The sequence below is a fragment of the Sceloporus occidentalis genome, unplaced genomic scaffold, assembly GCF_023333645.1.
Source record: "Sceloporus occidentalis isolate IW3139 unplaced genomic scaffold, rSceOcc1.0.p SCAF_8, whole genome shotgun sequence".
In the NCBI taxonomy this organism is placed as follows: domain Eukaryota; kingdom Metazoa; phylum Chordata; class Lepidosauria; order Squamata; family Phrynosomatidae; genus Sceloporus; species Sceloporus occidentalis.
The window spans coordinates 26,528,034-26,546,289 of NW_028316988.1; the positions used below are offsets into that span (position 1 = coordinate 26,528,034).

Consider the following 18,256-nt stretch of genomic DNA (forward strand, 5'->3'; position numbering starts at 1 on the left):
TTACAATAAGCACCCCTCAAACTACAGTACCCACTCCATGAAGTAAAAAAGAAAAGGAAAACAAGGCAAGACTTGTACCAAGGACTAATTTATTACAGAACACACTGTAGACAGAAAGTGACAGAACCCCACTAGTGTCATATACTGAGACCACTGAGGCATATCATCAATGGACTACAACCCATTCTAGACAATAATGGGACTCTCTCAAGGACTCTTGGCGGCAGACCTTTATCTTAGATCAGTATCTTGTAGCACTTTTGGAGGCTTGCCTACACACAGCCTCCAAACCTCAAACCGTCTATGTAAGCTCATGCTGCCAACGTCTTTCGTTCAGTCTCAAAGGCGCTACAAGATATCTTTGCATACTGATCTAAGATAATGTAAGACACAAAGCTTTTTTCTCTTCTTTAGTCTTTCTTTTATTATTAATTGTACTGAGTGCAATTTGATTATGTTACTATATTGAATAGCTGTTTTTAATGAATAAAATATTATTAAATAAATAACACTATATCACAAAGCCAAAATACTAGAGCCAGCAACATTACAACAACCCATTTAAAGAACGGAGATGCAACTTGCTGAAACAGCAACACCTAAAATGCCAGCCTTAACATGGAAAGAGAAAGAACATGGAGAGCTAATATTTTGGAGCTGCCACCAAAAAGCCTTCGTCTTTTGGGCATGCCTGCCTTTCTTCTTCTGGTGCTGAGAAAAGGAATTAGTCCACTGAAGTCAGTCTTAAAACTGAGATGAGTTAACTGCATTCCCTGACAGAAAAGAAACACCACGACTCACCTCTGATAGAACCGTCTTCTTCAGAGCCAGACCTGAGAAAAGAAGGAAAATAACACAGTAAAGGGTATTTAAATAATGCAGGGAAAGATCACATTCAAATAATATCTGGATCCCGGCTCTACAGCCAGCAAAGGAACAGCTGTAAGAAGAAAAATAGTGCAAATGCTGCTAAGAATTAAAGTTAGATCCTGTTATTTTTCTTGCCCCTTCCAGTTCATTTTCTTTTTGTGTCATGCCTTTTCAGTCACAAGCTGAGGGCAGATTTTGTCTCCTTAGCCTTCTGTTCTTGCTGCCCTGGAAACAGTTTTCCCTTTTCTAAAGAGCAGGTTAATAATACATAAAAAAATAATACCCGACATTTACTTATTTCCTAGAATCAAAGAGTTGGAAGAGAGCACAAGGACCATCCAGACCAACTCCATTCTGCCATGCAGGAACTCTCAATCAAAGCATCCCCAACAGATGGCCATCCAGCCTCGGTTTAAAGACCTCCAAGGAAGGAGACTCCACTGCACTCTGAGGAAGGAGTGTGTTCCACTGTCGAACAGGAAGTTCCTCCTAATGTTGAGGTGGAATCTCCTTTCCTGCAGCTTGCATCCATTGCTCCAGATCATAATCTCTGAAGCAGCAGAAAACAAGCTTTCTCCCCCCTCAATATGACATCCCTTCAAATATTTAAACAGAGCTATCATATCACCTCTTAACCTCCTTTTCTCCAAGCTAAACATCCCCAACTCCCTGAGTCGTTCCTCATAGGGCATGGTTTCCAGAACCTTTACCATTTTAGTCGCTTTCCTTTTCAACATCCTTTGTAAATTGTGGTGCCCAGAAGTGGACGCAATATTCCAGGTGGGGCCTGACCAGAGCCGAATAGAGTGGCACTATGACTTCCCTTGATCTAAATACTATACTTCTATTGATGCAGCCTAAAATTGCATTGGCCTTCTTAGCTGCCACATCACACTGTTGACTCATGTTCAATTTGTGGTCTACTTGAACTCCCAGATCCCTTTCACACAAAGTCTCTTTCAGCCAGGTATCCCCCATCCTATATCTGTGCATTTCATTTTTTCGCCCTTAGTCCAGTACCTTACATTTCTCCATGTTGAAATTCATTTTGTTAGCTTTAGCCCTGCTTTCCAATCTATTAAGGTCACTTTGAATTTTGGTCCAGTCCTCTGGAGTATTAGCTACTCCTCCCAATTTGCCCTCCTTATATGCCCTCTTTGGAAATAAGACCCCAGATGTTAATAGATTGCCTATTACTACTGATGCTTCTGCTGCTGCTATTGTTATTGTTGTTGTTGTTGTTGTTATTATTATTATTATTATTATTATTATTGTACAAAGATGCTAGTGACTTGCACTTCCATGCTGGCTGAAAAGAATGGGATGTCCTCTCCTTTAAAGTTAGCATGGGAGTGTAGGCTAGTTTTTAAAAGTTCCCACTGGAAGAAGAACATCCAGCCAGACTCGCCTATGATGGCCAAATGAGCCATTAAACACAGGCTGTTGCCAGCCAGGACTTTAAGCCGTGTTCCTATTAATGCAAGCATTTGCCTTCTTTGTTGCAGCATCACACTGCTGGCTCATTTTCAATTTATAATTAACAATAATCCCAAGAAACATATCCGGGGCTTCCATGTTGTTCATACAGCAAAGTACAATGCCATTTAAGATCCCAAGGTTCTTTTCGCATATACTACTGCTTAGCCATGCTTCACCGTCCTATGTGTAACCATGGCTCTGGAAAAAGCTTGTTCTCAACAAGTCCACTAGTGTTTTCTGTGGATTTTTTGGGCTGTGTGGCCACGCTCTGGAAAATTGTAGTTGGCATCTTCAGAATCTGGTGGCATGGAAGTGTATGGAGAACGCATACCTGTGGGACACTATCTGGGAGGAAGTGGTTTACATGTGTGGAGTTAATGTGTGTGTTGTACTGTATTGAACGGCGCAGCCTGGATGTGTGTTGTGTGGGTGATACTGGGGGGGGGGGTTGTCTAGTACTTTAAAATGTAGAAAATGCAAACACACACACCTTCCCCTACTGCTAGGGAGATTCCAGGGGAAATGGTGCCGGCTAATCTCTTTTCCACACACTTGTCAAAATTCCAGAAGAGGAGATTAGCTCCAATTTTGCAATTATGACCACAAGCAGCTTTGCTAAGCGTCTAATCAAACTACAGGGCCAAGCCCTGATCCGGGTTGGAGTGGAGGGAGTCCGAGAAGGACCCAGTCAGCAACCTGGGGGAGGGAAGAACCCAGAACAGCAAAAGGAATTTCAAACTCGTTCATGCTTCAAATGCGCAATGAGAAAATCGGATTTGCACGAGTGGGAGAAGGCAAAGAATGTGCTCCATTGGCTACAGGCCAGGAGAATTAAGGGGGCACTTATCTCTTAAGCAGGCTGACAGATGGCCTGGTGAAAGAAGCCACATATACACAGGCATAAACACACACACACACACACTAATTTGTTTAGGGCAATGCTATACTAGTAAGTGTTTAAGGACTGAATTCCTACAGGATCCTACTGCCACAGTGTTCTGTTCTGGGCCCAGTGCTACTCAACATCTCTATCAATAACATGGATGAAGGAACAGAGGGCCTGCATATCAAATTTGCAGATGACACCAAACAGAATCATAGAATGATAGGAAGATACCACAAGGGCCATCCAGTCCAAGCCCATTCTGCCAAGCAGGAACTCACAATCAAAACATCCCAAACAGATGGCCATCCACTCTCTGTTTAAAGACCTCCAAAGTAGGAGCTCTTACTGTCAGGAGGTTCCTACTACGTTGAGCTAGAATTTCTTTTCCTGTAGCTTGTATCCACTGTTACATGTTCTAGTCTCTGGAGCAGCAGAAAACAAGCTTGCTCCCTCCTCAATATGACATCCCATCAAATACTTAAACAGGGCTATCATATCACCCCTTAACCGTCTCTTCTGCAGGCTAAACATAGCCAGCTCCCTAAGTCTTTCCTCATAAGGCTTTTATAAGTCTTTTCCTCATTAGGACATGTAACCAATACCCCAGAGCAGAGGATCAGAATTCAAAACGATCTGAATAGATTAAAAAGCCAGACAAAAAGTAGCAAAATGAATTTCAACAGCATGATTCTATGACAGGTGCTACATTTAAAGAGGAAAAAAATGTGAAATGCACAGATATAGGATGGTTTGACAACAATACATGAGAAGGAGATCGAGGAATACTAGTAGAGCACAAGCTGAACATGAGTCAACAGTGTGATGCTGCAGCTAAAAAAGCCAATGCAATTCTAGGCTGCATCAACAGAAGTATCTTTGTCAGCTATGGAACTACCCATCCCAGTGAAATCTCAGATCTTAAAGGTCTTTTGTTCACACTGTTTTATTGGTCTCAGCTCTTACCATCTCAGAATGAAAACCAGGTTCAAACACATTTTACAAACAGAGCGCAGGGGCTGGTGGTTACCCTAAATCTCCTAAGATTTCACTCCACTCCTGCCACTAAAGTTCTTAGGGCTCTCAAAGCCACCGAAACCCAATAAGAAAAAAGGATTGTGTGGGAGATTTACCATATATACTCAATTATGTCAACTATATGTATATGTCGAGGGCAGATTTTGGGGGCCATAATTATGGATTTTGATTTAACCCGTGGATAAGTCGAGAATAAAACTTAAGAGAATGTCACGAAGGATGTGAAGGACGAAGCAAAGAAAAATGATGCCAAAGAACCTGCAAAATTCCTGAAGGCATCACTAAGACATTGTCACTGATAGGCCTTTGAAACCTAGACAAGACAGAAAGAGGAGGCACAGTGAAAAAGTAATTGGAGATCATTTGTTTTAAAAGATGTGGGTTACCTAGATATTCCTGAATGGCATCTTTTGTGAATTTCCACTTTTTAAAACATTACATTGGGAAACTAGTTTCTCATGGGTGCATGCAGTGCTTCCTAAACAGCATGCAATTTCCCAATCAGCAAATAAAAGGTGTCTCACAAAGACATATATGCTCCAAATTCTACAACACAATATCCTTACTGGGCTGCAGTACTTCACAGCATAACTGGGCAGATCTACCTGTTCTATCACAGCCTCCCTCAAGTGCCAAAACTGCTTCTTAAATCACATTTTGCTGGCAAACTTTCTGTGAGTAACACCCACTCAGAATCTGTGGTGATAAATGATGAGGAAGCCCATTGCCAGTGAATGGGTGAGCAGCCTCCCGGTCAGAGAAAAATAAGTCACACATCGAAAACTCTGGCAAGGAATCAGAGTCAGAAGATACCTCCAAAGGTCATCTTGCCTGAACCTCTGCAAATGCAGAGCATCAGTAACGAACATCCCTGGAAATTGGCCATGCAAACTCTATGTCTTATTCAGAAACTATGTGTGGCTCCAGGCTTTTCCGAGGTTTTTTTTAATGGTGCCAAACATTAAATTTTATTGGTGGTAAATGCTGCAGGATATGGTCTACAGCAAAGAAACATCCCAGCCTTTTTACTAATGGAGCAGCAACCTCATACAAGGTTTTACTCAGGCAAGGGTAAAAAATGGTCCTTCAAACAAAATTCTACACAGAAATATACCATCGGCCAGGAATCAAACCAAATCCCCATCACTGGACAATTAGGGAGCCCTTGGGCTGGGGTGAACTCCCTCAAGGCTAAGCAATGGAAGATGGGCTTATATAGTTATATAAAAATTATATAATGCAGACGCAAACATAGGAAATCAAAGTTCACAAGGATGACCTATCACTCCCCATTAGCCTGGAGAACTGTACAAGCAGGTTAGCAACAGATGAAAATGCCCTCCCCGAGTTGGTGCCTTAATCTTCATATCTTTTCCCAGCCTCTAGCTGTAAAGCAAATGCAAAAAGTATCAAACCAGGCACTCGGTTCCAATGTCAAGTTAGGTTTTTCATCCCACGGGGCGTTTATGTTTGGCTGTGATACTAAGAAGAACTCTAAAGCCCATCTGCCTAGTGGCAGTGGCCCAGTACACCCTCTGAACACGTTACGCAAAGGAAACCTCACTTTCCCAAGGCACTCTGTTCCACTGTCAAAAACCTTTGACCAAGATGTCCACATCCACAGGGAGAGGGCAGATAGGCAAAAGCTCAGGAAGGGGTAGCTGGAACTGAGGAAAGAGGGTGGGACAGAGAGGGGAGAAGGGACCCAAAAAAGTCAATTTCTGAGAAACAAGTCATGTCAGACTAATCTGATTTCTTTTTTAAATTGATTTCAGTAAGGCCTTTCACATTCTTGCAAACAAGATAGTAAAACGTTGGCTAGACAATGAGACTGTTAGATGGCTTTGTAACTGGTTGACCAGCCAAACGCAAAGGGTGCTCAGCAATAGCTCCTCTTCATCCTGGAGAGAAGTAACCAGTGGGGTGCCACAGGGTTCATTCCTGGGTCCAGGGCTATTAAACATCTTTATCAATGACTTGGATGAAAGAATAGAGGGCCTGCTTATCAAATTTGCAGATGACACCAAATTAGGAGGAGTAGCTAATACCCAGAGGATAGGATCAAAATTCAAAATGAGCTTTAGAAAGCTGGGCGAAAACTAACAAAACGAATGTCAACATAGAGAAATGTAAGGTACTGCACTTGGGCAGAAAAAAATTGAAATGCACAGATATAGGATGGGGGACACCTGGTGTGACAACAGTAGATGTGAAAGGGATCTAGGAGTCCTAGTAGACTACAAGTTGAATACGAGTCAACAGTGTGATACGGCAGCTAAAAAGGCCAATGTGATTCTAGGCCATATCAATAGAAGTAAAGTGTCTAGAATCAAGGGAAGTCATAGTCTCACTCTATTCTGCTTTGGTCAGGACTCACCTGGAATATTGCGTCCGGTTCTGGGCACAACAATTCAAAAAGTATATTGAGAAGCTGGAGAGTGTCCAGAGGGGGGGGGGGGGCACCAAAATGGTGAAGGGTCTGGAAACCATGCTTTATGAGGAGATTTAAGGAGTTGGGTATGTTTAGCCTGGAGAAGATGGTTAAGAGGAGATATGATAGCCCTTCTCTATGATTCTATAACCCTGTGGAAGAAAAGAAGCAAGGAAGATCATTGCCCAGATATGATTTAAAACAAGCAGGTACATCTTTGAGCTTGCAGGCTTCAAGTTAATAAGTGGCCCAGTTTCTCACATCACTCAAGCTATCAGTATGGAAACAAAGCCAACACTCAATTCTTCATGACATTTTGGGAGGAAATAAAAAGAAAGCACCATCTGCTGAGCACTTGGGTCATCTGTGCTTTTGTTGTCTGCCTACTAGGTGGCTTCATCTGAGTTGGTGGGTCTCAACTACTACTACTCTCTGCAGCTGGTGTGCGGGGTGACAAGTAGCAGAAGCAAGCTGTTTAATGGTGCAGAACTGCTGCCAACGAAAGCCTCCACCCTGGCAGCAAGCCAGCCTTCACATATTCTTCTTCTTTTCCCCTCATGCCTAATCCTGCCATGGAATGAGAGAGAGAGAGAGAGGTCAAGCGCTTAGGTTTGCTCACACTATGTACGTTGCTTTCTCCAGTTTCCCCTTCCCCTATAAATTGCTCTTTTTGTGGAAAATATAGGGAGACCTAAAGCAATCACATTACAGATTCAGACAACTTAAAAACAAGTATAGCTGCATGTTCATTTATGGTGACAGAGAAGGAGTAAACAGATGAATTTCAATTCACCCATCACTGGTGTCCTGTTCTGTAGTCCAGCAGGCCACAGAATACATTTGTCTGTGTCCTTTTGTGAGCTCAGCTGCTTGCTCTTGCTGCAAAACTCCCAAAATGTCACCTTAAGATGTTTTTGCTGCTAAAGATTTAAGGTTTAACATGTTCTGGGAATGTCACTGCTTTGCAAGGAGGCCCCAGCACTTCTTTCTGGGTGTTGAAAGAAAGAGTGTGGACAAAAGGGGTGGCCCACAACAACTCAGAAACAGACAAGACTAGTCCAAAGACTAAGTCTTAGGGCTCTGAAGAAAATGTTTATTGTTACATGCTTACAAGTCAACTCTGACTTGAGCGGAAAGAAAATGTCAAACACATGTATACACACATATACCCAGCCTTGAGAACCAACTTCCCCAAACAAGTGCTTTCCGCTGCCTGGGACCAATGCCAACACTGAAGCACAAGGGCTTATGTGTATTATCATGGCAGAACTAAAAGCTTCATATCCTTATTCCAGCACCAAAATGGCCATAATGTTTAAATGACCATTGTCCTTATCCAAAATGGATAAGGATACTCATCCCAACACTCCACTCTTTTTGCCCATACCAGTCCAGGGTAGTCTAATGCCTGACATGGAATACAAGGTTTTGCTGCTTTGCCATGCTTTCAGAAATCCGTGACATCAAGGAGACAACCATTTCCTATCTTCACCAATCCCTCTCCTATTCTCAATCTTACAGTAGCCTTTTTCTTGGGCTCATGGCACTGCTGCCAATAGACAGTGGCTCTTAGGCCTTTGCTGTTGTTGCCTAGCTTGCTCCCATTCAGTTGAAGAGAGCAACAGGAGGCGACATGAGCGAGAAGGGGCACAGCCTCCACTTGCCTTGAATTCCAGGTAGTAGATGACTAACAAGGTTACATGTGAAAGGGACCTAGGAGTTCTAGTAGACCAGAAGTTGAACATGAGTCAACAGTGCGGCGTGGTAGCTAAAAAAGCCAATGCAACTCTAGGCTGCATCAATACAAGTATAGTGTCTAGAATTCAAAAAAGGATGTTGACAAGCTGGAGTGTGTCCAGAGAAGGGAGACCAAAATGGTGAAGGGTCTGGAAACTATGCCCTATGGGGAGAGACTTAGGGAGCTGGGTATGTTTAGTCTGGAGAAGAGAGGGTTGACGGGTGACATGATAGTCCTGTTTAAATATTTAAAGAGATGCCATATTGAGGCTGGAGCAAGCTTGTTTTCTGCCACTCCAGAGACTAAGACACAGAGCACTAGATGCAAACTACAAGAAAAGAGATTCCAGCTCAACATTAGGTAGAACTTCCTAACAGTAAGAGCGGCTTGGCAGTGGAACACACTCCCTAGGAGTGTGGTGGAGTCTCCTTCTTTGGAGATTTTTAAGCAAAGCCTGGATGGCCATCAGTTGGGGCGCTTTGATTGTGTATTCCTGCATGACAGGAGGTTGGACTGGATGGCTCTTGGGGTGTCTTCCAACTCTATGATTCTATGACTGCGCACAACGATGAATGTGCAGTCATGACAGCTGTGAGGAAGTGGGCCTAGTCAGTGCCACTCTGCTCCAGACTAGAAGCCCATTTTGCACCACATACAGATACACACTGAGAGGATAAACAAGAATCTTTTCAACATCTGGACTGAGAATTTAACTGCCCTGTCAGCTTTCACCCAAAATATCTATGCTGAAGCATGGTATCTATAATCCTTGCCCCCTTGACCAAACTGACTAAGACTGATGGGAACGGGAACTCATCATCATGTGTAGGGCCACATGGTAGTCCTATCCTATTATGCTTTGATTGGATTTCACTATGAATCCTGTGTCCAGCTCTGCGCACCACATTTCAAGGTGGTTAGGAACCTGTCCAGAGAAAGGCAACCAAGATGGTCAAAGGTTTGTAAACCACACCTTATGAAGAATGACCTAGGGAGCTAGTGGTGGAGAAGAAAAGACTGAGAGGTGACATGGTAGCCATCTTTAAATATCTGAAGGGATGTCACATAGAAAATGGGATGAGCCTTTGTTGTTGTTGCTCCAGAGACCAGAAGATGAACCAAAGGAACCATATTGCACATAAGAGAATTCAACTTAATTATTAGGAAGATGTTTTTGACCATAAGACATGCTCAATAATGGAACAGGCTGCCTTGGAGAGTAGTGGACTCTTTGTCTTGGAGGTCTTTTAAGAGAGGTTGATTGGGCCTGTTTCTGTGTCTTCCTGCATGGCAGGGGTCTAGGTGGCTGTTGTTTCTATGGTCTTGGCCATTACATTAAAACGGCACCCTTGCTGCTTCTCTGGCTGTGCCCACCACCTATTCCTACTCTTTCGGCATAATCTGCTCAGGGTGAAGAGCAGCCTCTCTGCAGTCTCCTAAGCTACTTAGTACCCTTGAATCATACTGCAAACAAAGCAACCGGCAGCACTCCAAAACTCAAGACGGCGATGCACCATCTCTTTTCCTCCCCTCCGCACCAAAATAAACCCAGTACCATTCAAATACCTTCCAGCAGAAAGAAATATGACGTACAGTATCTGCATTTGGCTGAAATATGTGGAGGGACAGACACATGCAATATGCAGCCACAAAGCTGCGCCAATTGCTATATGCAGAGCTCCATGTACACTGTGCTAAAAGCAGCACAGGAATAGTTCAGTTAACAAAGCCTCCAACAGTGAAGCTCCTTTTTATGAAGGTTCGGGGGCCCCTTTCCTCTTCATCTTCTGTCCACTTGGAAATTTTATTAGTAGCACTGGCATTGGGAGGACAGCGAGGAAGATGCACAGACCTTCAGTTTGAGCAATAAACAAAAACTGACCTGGGAAAGAGTGGTTTTTGGCTCCAGCTAATCCTAATGGTAGCTATGTGTCTGTGACTACAATAGGCAAGGTATACAGCACCTGTAAGTTATACAGCTTGTGTGAATGGCAAAAGAGAGAAAAAGAGATAGCAGATATATCCTTCCTCACCAGCATGTTAAACTACAACTGGCCCTCCTTATCCATGGATTTTTTTTAATCCATGGATTCAAGCATCCACAGCTTGAAAACGTATTTTTAAAAAGCATAAATTCCAAATAGGAAAGGTTACTTTGCCATTTTATATAAGGGACACCATTTTACTATACCATCGTATTTAATGGGACTTGAGCATTTGTTATCCTCAGGGGGCCTTGGAATTAAACTCCAGTGGATAACAAGGACCAGTACACCAGCATGTTAAACGAAATACAGCTTTCTCTGTTTGGCCACCAAAATGGAAACCACAGGGAAAGTGGAAGCTGGTGAAAGGAAAAGTGACCTTTGGATGTGTTTTGGAAGAATCTTTCAAGTGGTTTTTAGAAGGTTTAGATTAATGTCTGTTTACTCATACAAGGGTTACTCAACCTGGCTGTTTCATTTTACTGTTACTTCTGAACAATTTCCCCCCCTGAAACATGTTAAACTTGTGTTCTCTGTGTGCTGTAGGAACCTATTCCTATTCTTTCCATGTTATTTCTGCCTCTGGTGTGAAATTTGCAAGAAACAATGTCCAGGAACACATCTGCTTCCTTAACTGAAGCTGTAAATAAACCTGTACACCCAAGTTTAATTTGGAAAGGCCCAAGCAGCCTCCGATTGCCACCTCAGCCATCAAAACCCTCGCAATGAATTCTGGAACCAGCACACAGTATGAAAATGCTATCGGTCCAAGTGAGCAGGGATCAAGAGCCGAGGCAGAAAGCACTGTGGCAGCATCCAGGAGGACTCGGAATAAAGAGCATGGTCTAAAGGGCAGGTTGTTAATAATACCTGTCAGGTGCTAACCTGCCATAAATAAATAAATGCCTTGTAAGCAAAACACAGATTTAAAATATATATATATTCTGGGAGCTAGAGAGGGAGAATTAGAAAGTTCCCCTTCTCCTTTGTTAATTTGCTCTCTCCCTCAGCTAGCTGCAGAGAAAGAAGCTTCATTTCCTCTGCAGCTGGTATAATACCCGAATGGACTAGCAAAGGAAAAACAGAACGCTCTGTAACCCCCATTGCCAAAGCTTCCTCTCCGACCTGGAATGGAACTGTAGTGGTTAAAACAGTTTTTAAACGCCTAGCAAATCAGTTGACAATATGTTCCAGCAGCCCAGGAATGGAGTTGAGAGGACAGCCTTAAAGCACTGAGTTGAGATGGCCGGGACTAACAGAGCTCCAATGCTTCTAGACTGGGAGCATGATGGATTCTCAATCTACCATGGCACCTTACAAGATTGAAACACTCTGACATGGAGAAAAGGCAGGCTTCCAATGCCCATTAGGCATTGTAAGAAAAGGGAAAGGTTTCCCCTTTGACAAGGTTGTTAAGTCGTGTCCGACCATAAGGGGCAAAGAGCCAGCATTGTCAAAGACAAGTCTGTGATCATGTGGCCAGCATGACTGCACAGAACACTGTTACTTTCCCATCAAAGTGGTACCTATGTTAATCTGTGTATTGTTCTGTTGTTCAGCCACAGATGCTGGTGAAACGTCAGGAATAAACTCTTCTAGAACATGGCCACATAGCCCGAAAAACCCACAAAAAAACTATGGACGCCGGCCATGAAAGCCTTCGACTTCACATTAATTTAAGCCATTTACAGTCTGTAAACCAATTGCCCCCAACAAGCTCAATACTCCTTTTACTGACCTACAAAAGGATGGAAGGCTCAGTCACTTTGGGATCGAACTCACAATATTGAGGCTGTAAGACCAGCATTTAACCACTGCACCACCAGGTCTCCTTTAACTGGGCTCAGTATTCCAGGTGTGGGCTAACTAAGGGAGAACAGAGTGGCACCACAGTTGGCCCTCCATGGTTGTGCCTTTGACTTTTGCAGATTTGATTAATAAATTCTCTCTAGGAATCTCAGCACAATTCTGCTAGAAGTTGACCATAAGAGTTGTGCTGAAGAACCTAGACGCTCCAAGAGAAAACACTTCTCTAGGCATCTGTAGCTGCTCCAGCGTGATTCTATGATCATTTTCTGGCACCACAGAGTTGCACTGGAGGATCTGGGCATTCCTAGGGAGGGTTTTGCCCCAGAGAATAGGGACGGACCACTGTACTAGGCCTGTTTCAATATCAGACACTTGGCAACCCTATGTGGTGATGAACTCTGAAGAGCATGCACAGTTCAAATATGTCCCCTGTACATTGGACAGGGACCCGACCTGCACAGATCCTCCAGTGCCTGGTGGAATAAACATCTTTATTAGTATTACTGTGACCAGGAGCATGGTCTGAATCCCAGCTAGCTTCACCCACACATGTACACTAAAGGAGTGGGGAGGAGGCAAGCTTAATTTATCCAGCCTCCTTTATGATTTTCTGGTTAAAGGGTGTTATAAATGACTCATATCAAAGGAGAGGAGGTCTATTTAATCTGTGCCTGCTCATCTTTGTTGGGAAGAGGGCTGTGAGTTCATCGATTGTCTGAGACTGGCCTAGATCAGGTATAAGAAGAAAACTAGAGAGCAACAATCAAGGATGGCCTTTCTTTTTCAGCAATGGAGGGGTCACTTTTTACATTTATTTTTAGCATTTCTTTTCCCTTTCCTGGACTGCAAAGCCTTGAGGCTTGGAGGCATTGGCTGTTCATTTAAGTTTAAAGAGACTCGATTAGCAGAAAGGCAGATAAGACTCAATACCTTTTTTTAAAAGAAAGGTCGACTGCTTCAGTTTCCACATCTCTTGCAGTTGCCATGTTCTAATTAGTGCAGTCCCTAAACTCCAGGGCAGGGTGTCCTTTTAGATGGATGGGAACATCTCGGAGGGGAGGGCAAACCAAGAGCCAGCCTGGCTTTAAAAAGAAAACATGAGCGGGGTGGAGAAATGGACAGCATCCTTTGATGAACTGGAGGCCGGCAGTGAGGAGAAGGAGATTTTAAGTATCAGGACTGGGAAAGAGACAGAACAAAGGTCATTGCTAATTCATATAATAGAGGAGGGGGAAACACAAACAAATGAGAGTCCCTGTGAAGTGACATTCCCTTCATGCTCTGGTGGGTGTTTGTACCTTCGTGCAAACAAGGCTGATGGAGCTGAGCAATGCTCTCCTCCTCCTCCTCCTCCAGCCGCATGACACAGCTGTCCTCTGCTATACCTGACAGAGCCCTCAGATCATGCCCAAGGCCCCCAACTGACACATCACACATTTTCTGCTTTCTCCTTCTCCACTTCCAAAAGCACATTGCCTCCCCGCCTCCTGCCTCCCACAGCCCCAACAGATTTCAACTGCGAACCACATTTTCACATTCCTTCATTTCTGTAACCCCAGAGTTTCCACTAGCGTTTTACCAGACCCCCGCCATCACCTTCAGTCTTGCACCCCAACCTCCGTGACTCCCTGCAATTCTGCTACCCAGCGCTACCAAGCTTCCTTCCATGCCATCCCAGTATTCCCACCTATTATGGTCTTCCTAGGTCCTGTTATCTCCTTCCTCCTCCTCTCATCTTCAGGTTCTCTCTTTGCTGCCCCCCCCCCTCCTTCCAGGAGTTTCCTTTAACCCACTGGCATGCCCTTCCAGAAGCAGGCAGACTGCAACCCCCATCATGCCTAGCCAGAATAGCTAATGATAAGGGACAATAGCAATAGTAATAGCAACTACATTTTGATACCACTTATCGCCTTTCTCGTCCATTCTCTAACCCAGTGGTCCCCAAAGTGTGCCCTTGAAGAGATTTTGGACTCCAGTTCCCAGAAGCCTCAGCCATATTGGCCAATAGTCTGGGATTCTGGGAGCTGAGGTCCAAAATCCCTTAAAGAGCACAGTTTGGGGACCACTGTTCTAAGCCTTCCCCTTCCCAGAGTGCCACCCATCGTTCTCTTCTCAGGCCAATACTTCTCCCTGCCCCAGCAAACGTAATACGTTTACTTAATACTTCTCCCTACCCCAGCGAACCAGCCAAATTTTCTTCTCTCCTCTTTTAAGTCTGATCATATCATCACCGGCTTCCACCGCTAAGATTTCCTCACTGGCTTTTCGTTCTATATTAGTCCTCCATATCCCTTCATTTCTGCCAGGACACTGTCATAATAAATACAGCATTAACGCCCGCTCCTCTTTTGCCCAGATACTGCCGTTTTCATCAGCTGTGCCTAACACTGCTGCCTTGACGCTGAATAATACTGGCGTCAATCAGGATAATAACCATCTTCATAACTTGATCGCGCTGCCTCATATTCTCTCTCGTGCAAGCAATGATAATGCCATTAATAATCATCCGATAACCTGACGCCAGCACATTAGCCCATGCCTAAATACAAAACACACTAACATGATATAAAAGATACTCCAGGAATCCCTCTGGCTGCCATACTGTGAGCCGCCTTGGGTCCCTTTCTGAGAGAAAGGCGGCCTAGAAATGAAATGAATAAATAAACATTAGCTTTTATGGTTGTTGTATACCTTCAAGCAACTTTCCAAATCATGGCAAACCTAAGGTGACTCCACCATGGCATTTTCTTGGCAAGATTTGTTGGGAGGGAGGTTTCCTTTGCCTTCCTCCGAGGCTTCGCAAAACCTCTGTCGCACAACGAACACCACGTCTTATTAATACCCAAGATTCCTCCCCCAGTTTCTCACCCCACGCCGTCATTCTCCCAGCAAATATTTCCTAGTAACTGTACTAATAACATTCCCAGGAATCCTCCTTAGTATTGTAATCGCATCCCTCAGAGAACAGGCAGCAATAATCTAATATCTTCCGCTCAGACGTCCAATTTTTAGTAGCACCTGTGAAAACAAACAGTGCTACTGATGCTATTATCGACAAGAGAGCGGGATTCCTGTCACCATTCGTGCAAGGCAATTTTATTGATTGATTTATAGCAGTGGTCCCCAAACTGTGCCCTTTAAGAGATTCTGGACTACAGCTCCCAGAAGCCTTAGCCATGTTGGCCAATAGTCTGGGATTCTGGGAGCTTAAAATCCCTTAAAGAGCACAGTTTGGGGGGTCACCAGTTTAGAGTATTTATACCTCACTTTTCAGCCACAAATGCCTTCAGGGCGGCTTGGGAAATCATAAATAATGAGCCATGAATCATGAAAATACACACTTCCTTGGTCACTGATCAATGATGATGATGATGATGGCAACAACAAACAAGAAAACAAGCCGGCTAATACTATTAATAACCCCCAAATCCCATCCTACGCAGCACATCCAATTACAGGTATAGTATTACCAATACTAGACCGTCAGTTCCACCTTTCTTTCTCTATAGCAGTTAACATTCAGAGATTTTATCAGTGCTGCTGCAATATTAATGCTACTGTTATCGGTGTTACTATTAACGCTTGGGCCTAAATGCTCCAAAAGGCACCAGATCCCTTTGGATCCTGGATGCTAAGCAGGCTCAGCTCTGGTTAGTACTTACTTGGGAAACCACCAGTGAAGACCAGGAGCTGTATTTCAGAGGAAGGAACTGGCAAAACCACCTCTGAGGATTCCTTGCCTAAGGAAGCAATGGCCTGTTACAGACTGCCAAAATAAAGCTGCTTCGAGTCTCTTTGGAGGCATGCTATTTAAATGATGCATGGGTCCTAAGAGTCCGGAGGTCGCGCCAAAGCCACACTCCATTCCTAAGCACTGGAGGGCAGCTTTGGTGCAGCTTCCAGACTCTTAAGACGCATGCATCATTAAAACACCATACCTCCAAAGTGACCTGAAGCAGCTTTATTTTGGCAGTCTGTAACAGGCCAATGAGTTTCAGCTAGATTTTTGCATTCTCATTCCCTCTCCTTAGATGGATAGGGATTTCCCGCATGCAAACTCTCCCCTCTCTCTCTCTCATTCAAACTAGCCATGTCATTTAGGTTACTTCCCCTTTGGGACTGAGAGACATTCTCTCTCAAAGGCTTTCAACTGAACGGCCTGTTTTCCATCTTCCTCCTCTCCCAACTTGCTTTGGAAAGATGGTGAGATTATGGCCTGATACAGACAGGCCAAAATAAAGCTGCTGTGAATCACTTTGGAGGTATGGTGTTTTAATGATGCATGCGTCCTAAGAGTCCAGAAGCTGCACCAAAGCCATGCTCCATTCCTAAGGACTGGAGTGCAGCTTTAGTGCAGCTTCCAGACTCTTAAGACACATGCATCATTAAAACACCATACCTCCAAAGTGACCTGAAGCAGCTTTATTTTGGCCCGTCTGTATAGGGCCAAAGACTTCTTCTCTACCTGAACTATTCACCAGCTAGATTAGGATATAGCTTCAAGGTAAATATGGATTAAAGCCCTTAGCAGACTCATGTTCGAACCTCAAGCTGCTTGTGCTGTTTTTGGAGGCAGTCTCAGTTCTTAGGGAAGCGTTGGACCCAAAGACACAGGCCAAAATAAAGCTGCTTCGGGTCACTTTGGAGGTATGCTGCTGTTTAAGTGCTGCATGCTTAAGAGGCCAGAAGCCATGCTCCAATCTTAAGGACTGGAGCGCAGCTTTGGTGCAGCTTCTGGCCTCTTAAGAGGCATGTGTCATTTAAACAGCATACCTCCAAAGTGACCCGAAGCATCTTTATATTGCCCTGTCTGTTGCACATTTCTGCTTCTCTGTTGATTTAAAGCTAGACCCTAACAGGCTTGGCTTTGACATCTTCGATATTTAAATAGTTTTGTTCCCTCCGCAAAGGCTGGCGCCTTAGGAAGCTTAAGTTCCCCTACATTTCCACCCGATGGGGTGAAACGCATAGGGTTTATGGGGTCACCATAAGTCGACAGGCAACCTGAACATGTGCGCGCGCACCACACACACATAATGCTTCAGCTAGCATTATTATGTGTCTGCTTAACAGTCCCATGGTTTCCTCCGATCGTCAGTATAGTTGGTATTATATATTGTAGTTCTTTGCTAGGAGAAAGGTTGGTTGTTATAATAATAATAATAATAGGAATTACCAGCCACACTGACGACTCTATTAATGTCTCCCTACCAGCAGTAAAAATTACTAGCACTATTTATATCAACAACTATACGCATATATATATATGTGTGCATGCATGTATACATATACATCCTTGCTAACATTATAAGTATATTATTAATATTAATAATGCTAATGACTATAATTATTGCAAGTATAATAAGCCAATGTTATATAATAACCACAGCAGGCTCTCAACATCATTGCCGTCAGCGTTATCAATGACAACCTTAACGACAAATTAGTGACCAAATGCATCTGAGGAAGTAGACTTGAGTCTAGGAAAGCCATGCTGCCAACTTTGTTCTTTCGGTGAGTCTCAAAGGTGCTGCAAGATCTCTCCACGCATTGATTCGACCCATTAAACGCCGCTATAGCTTTGCAATATACATATATATATATATATATATATGTATATATACACACACACAATTGTTAAGACAACATTGTCGATAACCAGCGGTACAAGCCAAGCGTGCTAGCCCTTGTGTTGTATGGCTTGAGTGTTGGGCTATGACTCTGGAGACCAGGGTTTGAATCCTGGCTTGGCCATGCGAGTCCATTGGGTGACCTTGGGCAAGTCACACTCTCTCAGCCTCAGAGGAAGGCAACGGCAAACCCTTTCCGAACAAACCTTGCCAAGAAAGAGCCGTGACAGGGTTGGCGGTTAGAAAGGGCTTGAAGGCACGCAACGGCCACAGTCTTAGGAGTCACACTCTCTCAGCCTCAGAGGAAGGCCATGGCAAACCCCTCTGAACCAGCCTTGCCAAGGAAGCCCCATCATAGGGTCGCCTTAGGGCTGCCATGAGAGCCAGTGGCTA

The 18,256-nt window shown here is 43.9% G+C and overlaps 1 protein-coding gene across 1 annotated transcript in view; it reads right to left on the reverse strand.

The window, feature by feature from the left end:
• Positions 1–18,256, reverse strand: part of LOC149308389 (phosphatidylinositol 4-phosphate 5-kinase type-1 gamma-like) — a 55,495-nt gene that overhangs the window by 36,419 nt on the left and 820 nt on the right. Inside the window, exon 3 of the mRNA XM_089536869.1 lies at positions 802–833. Within this exon, the coding sequence (XP_089392995.1) occupies positions 802–833 (32 nt within the window). The remainder of the gene's footprint in view (positions 1–801; positions 834–18,256) is intronic.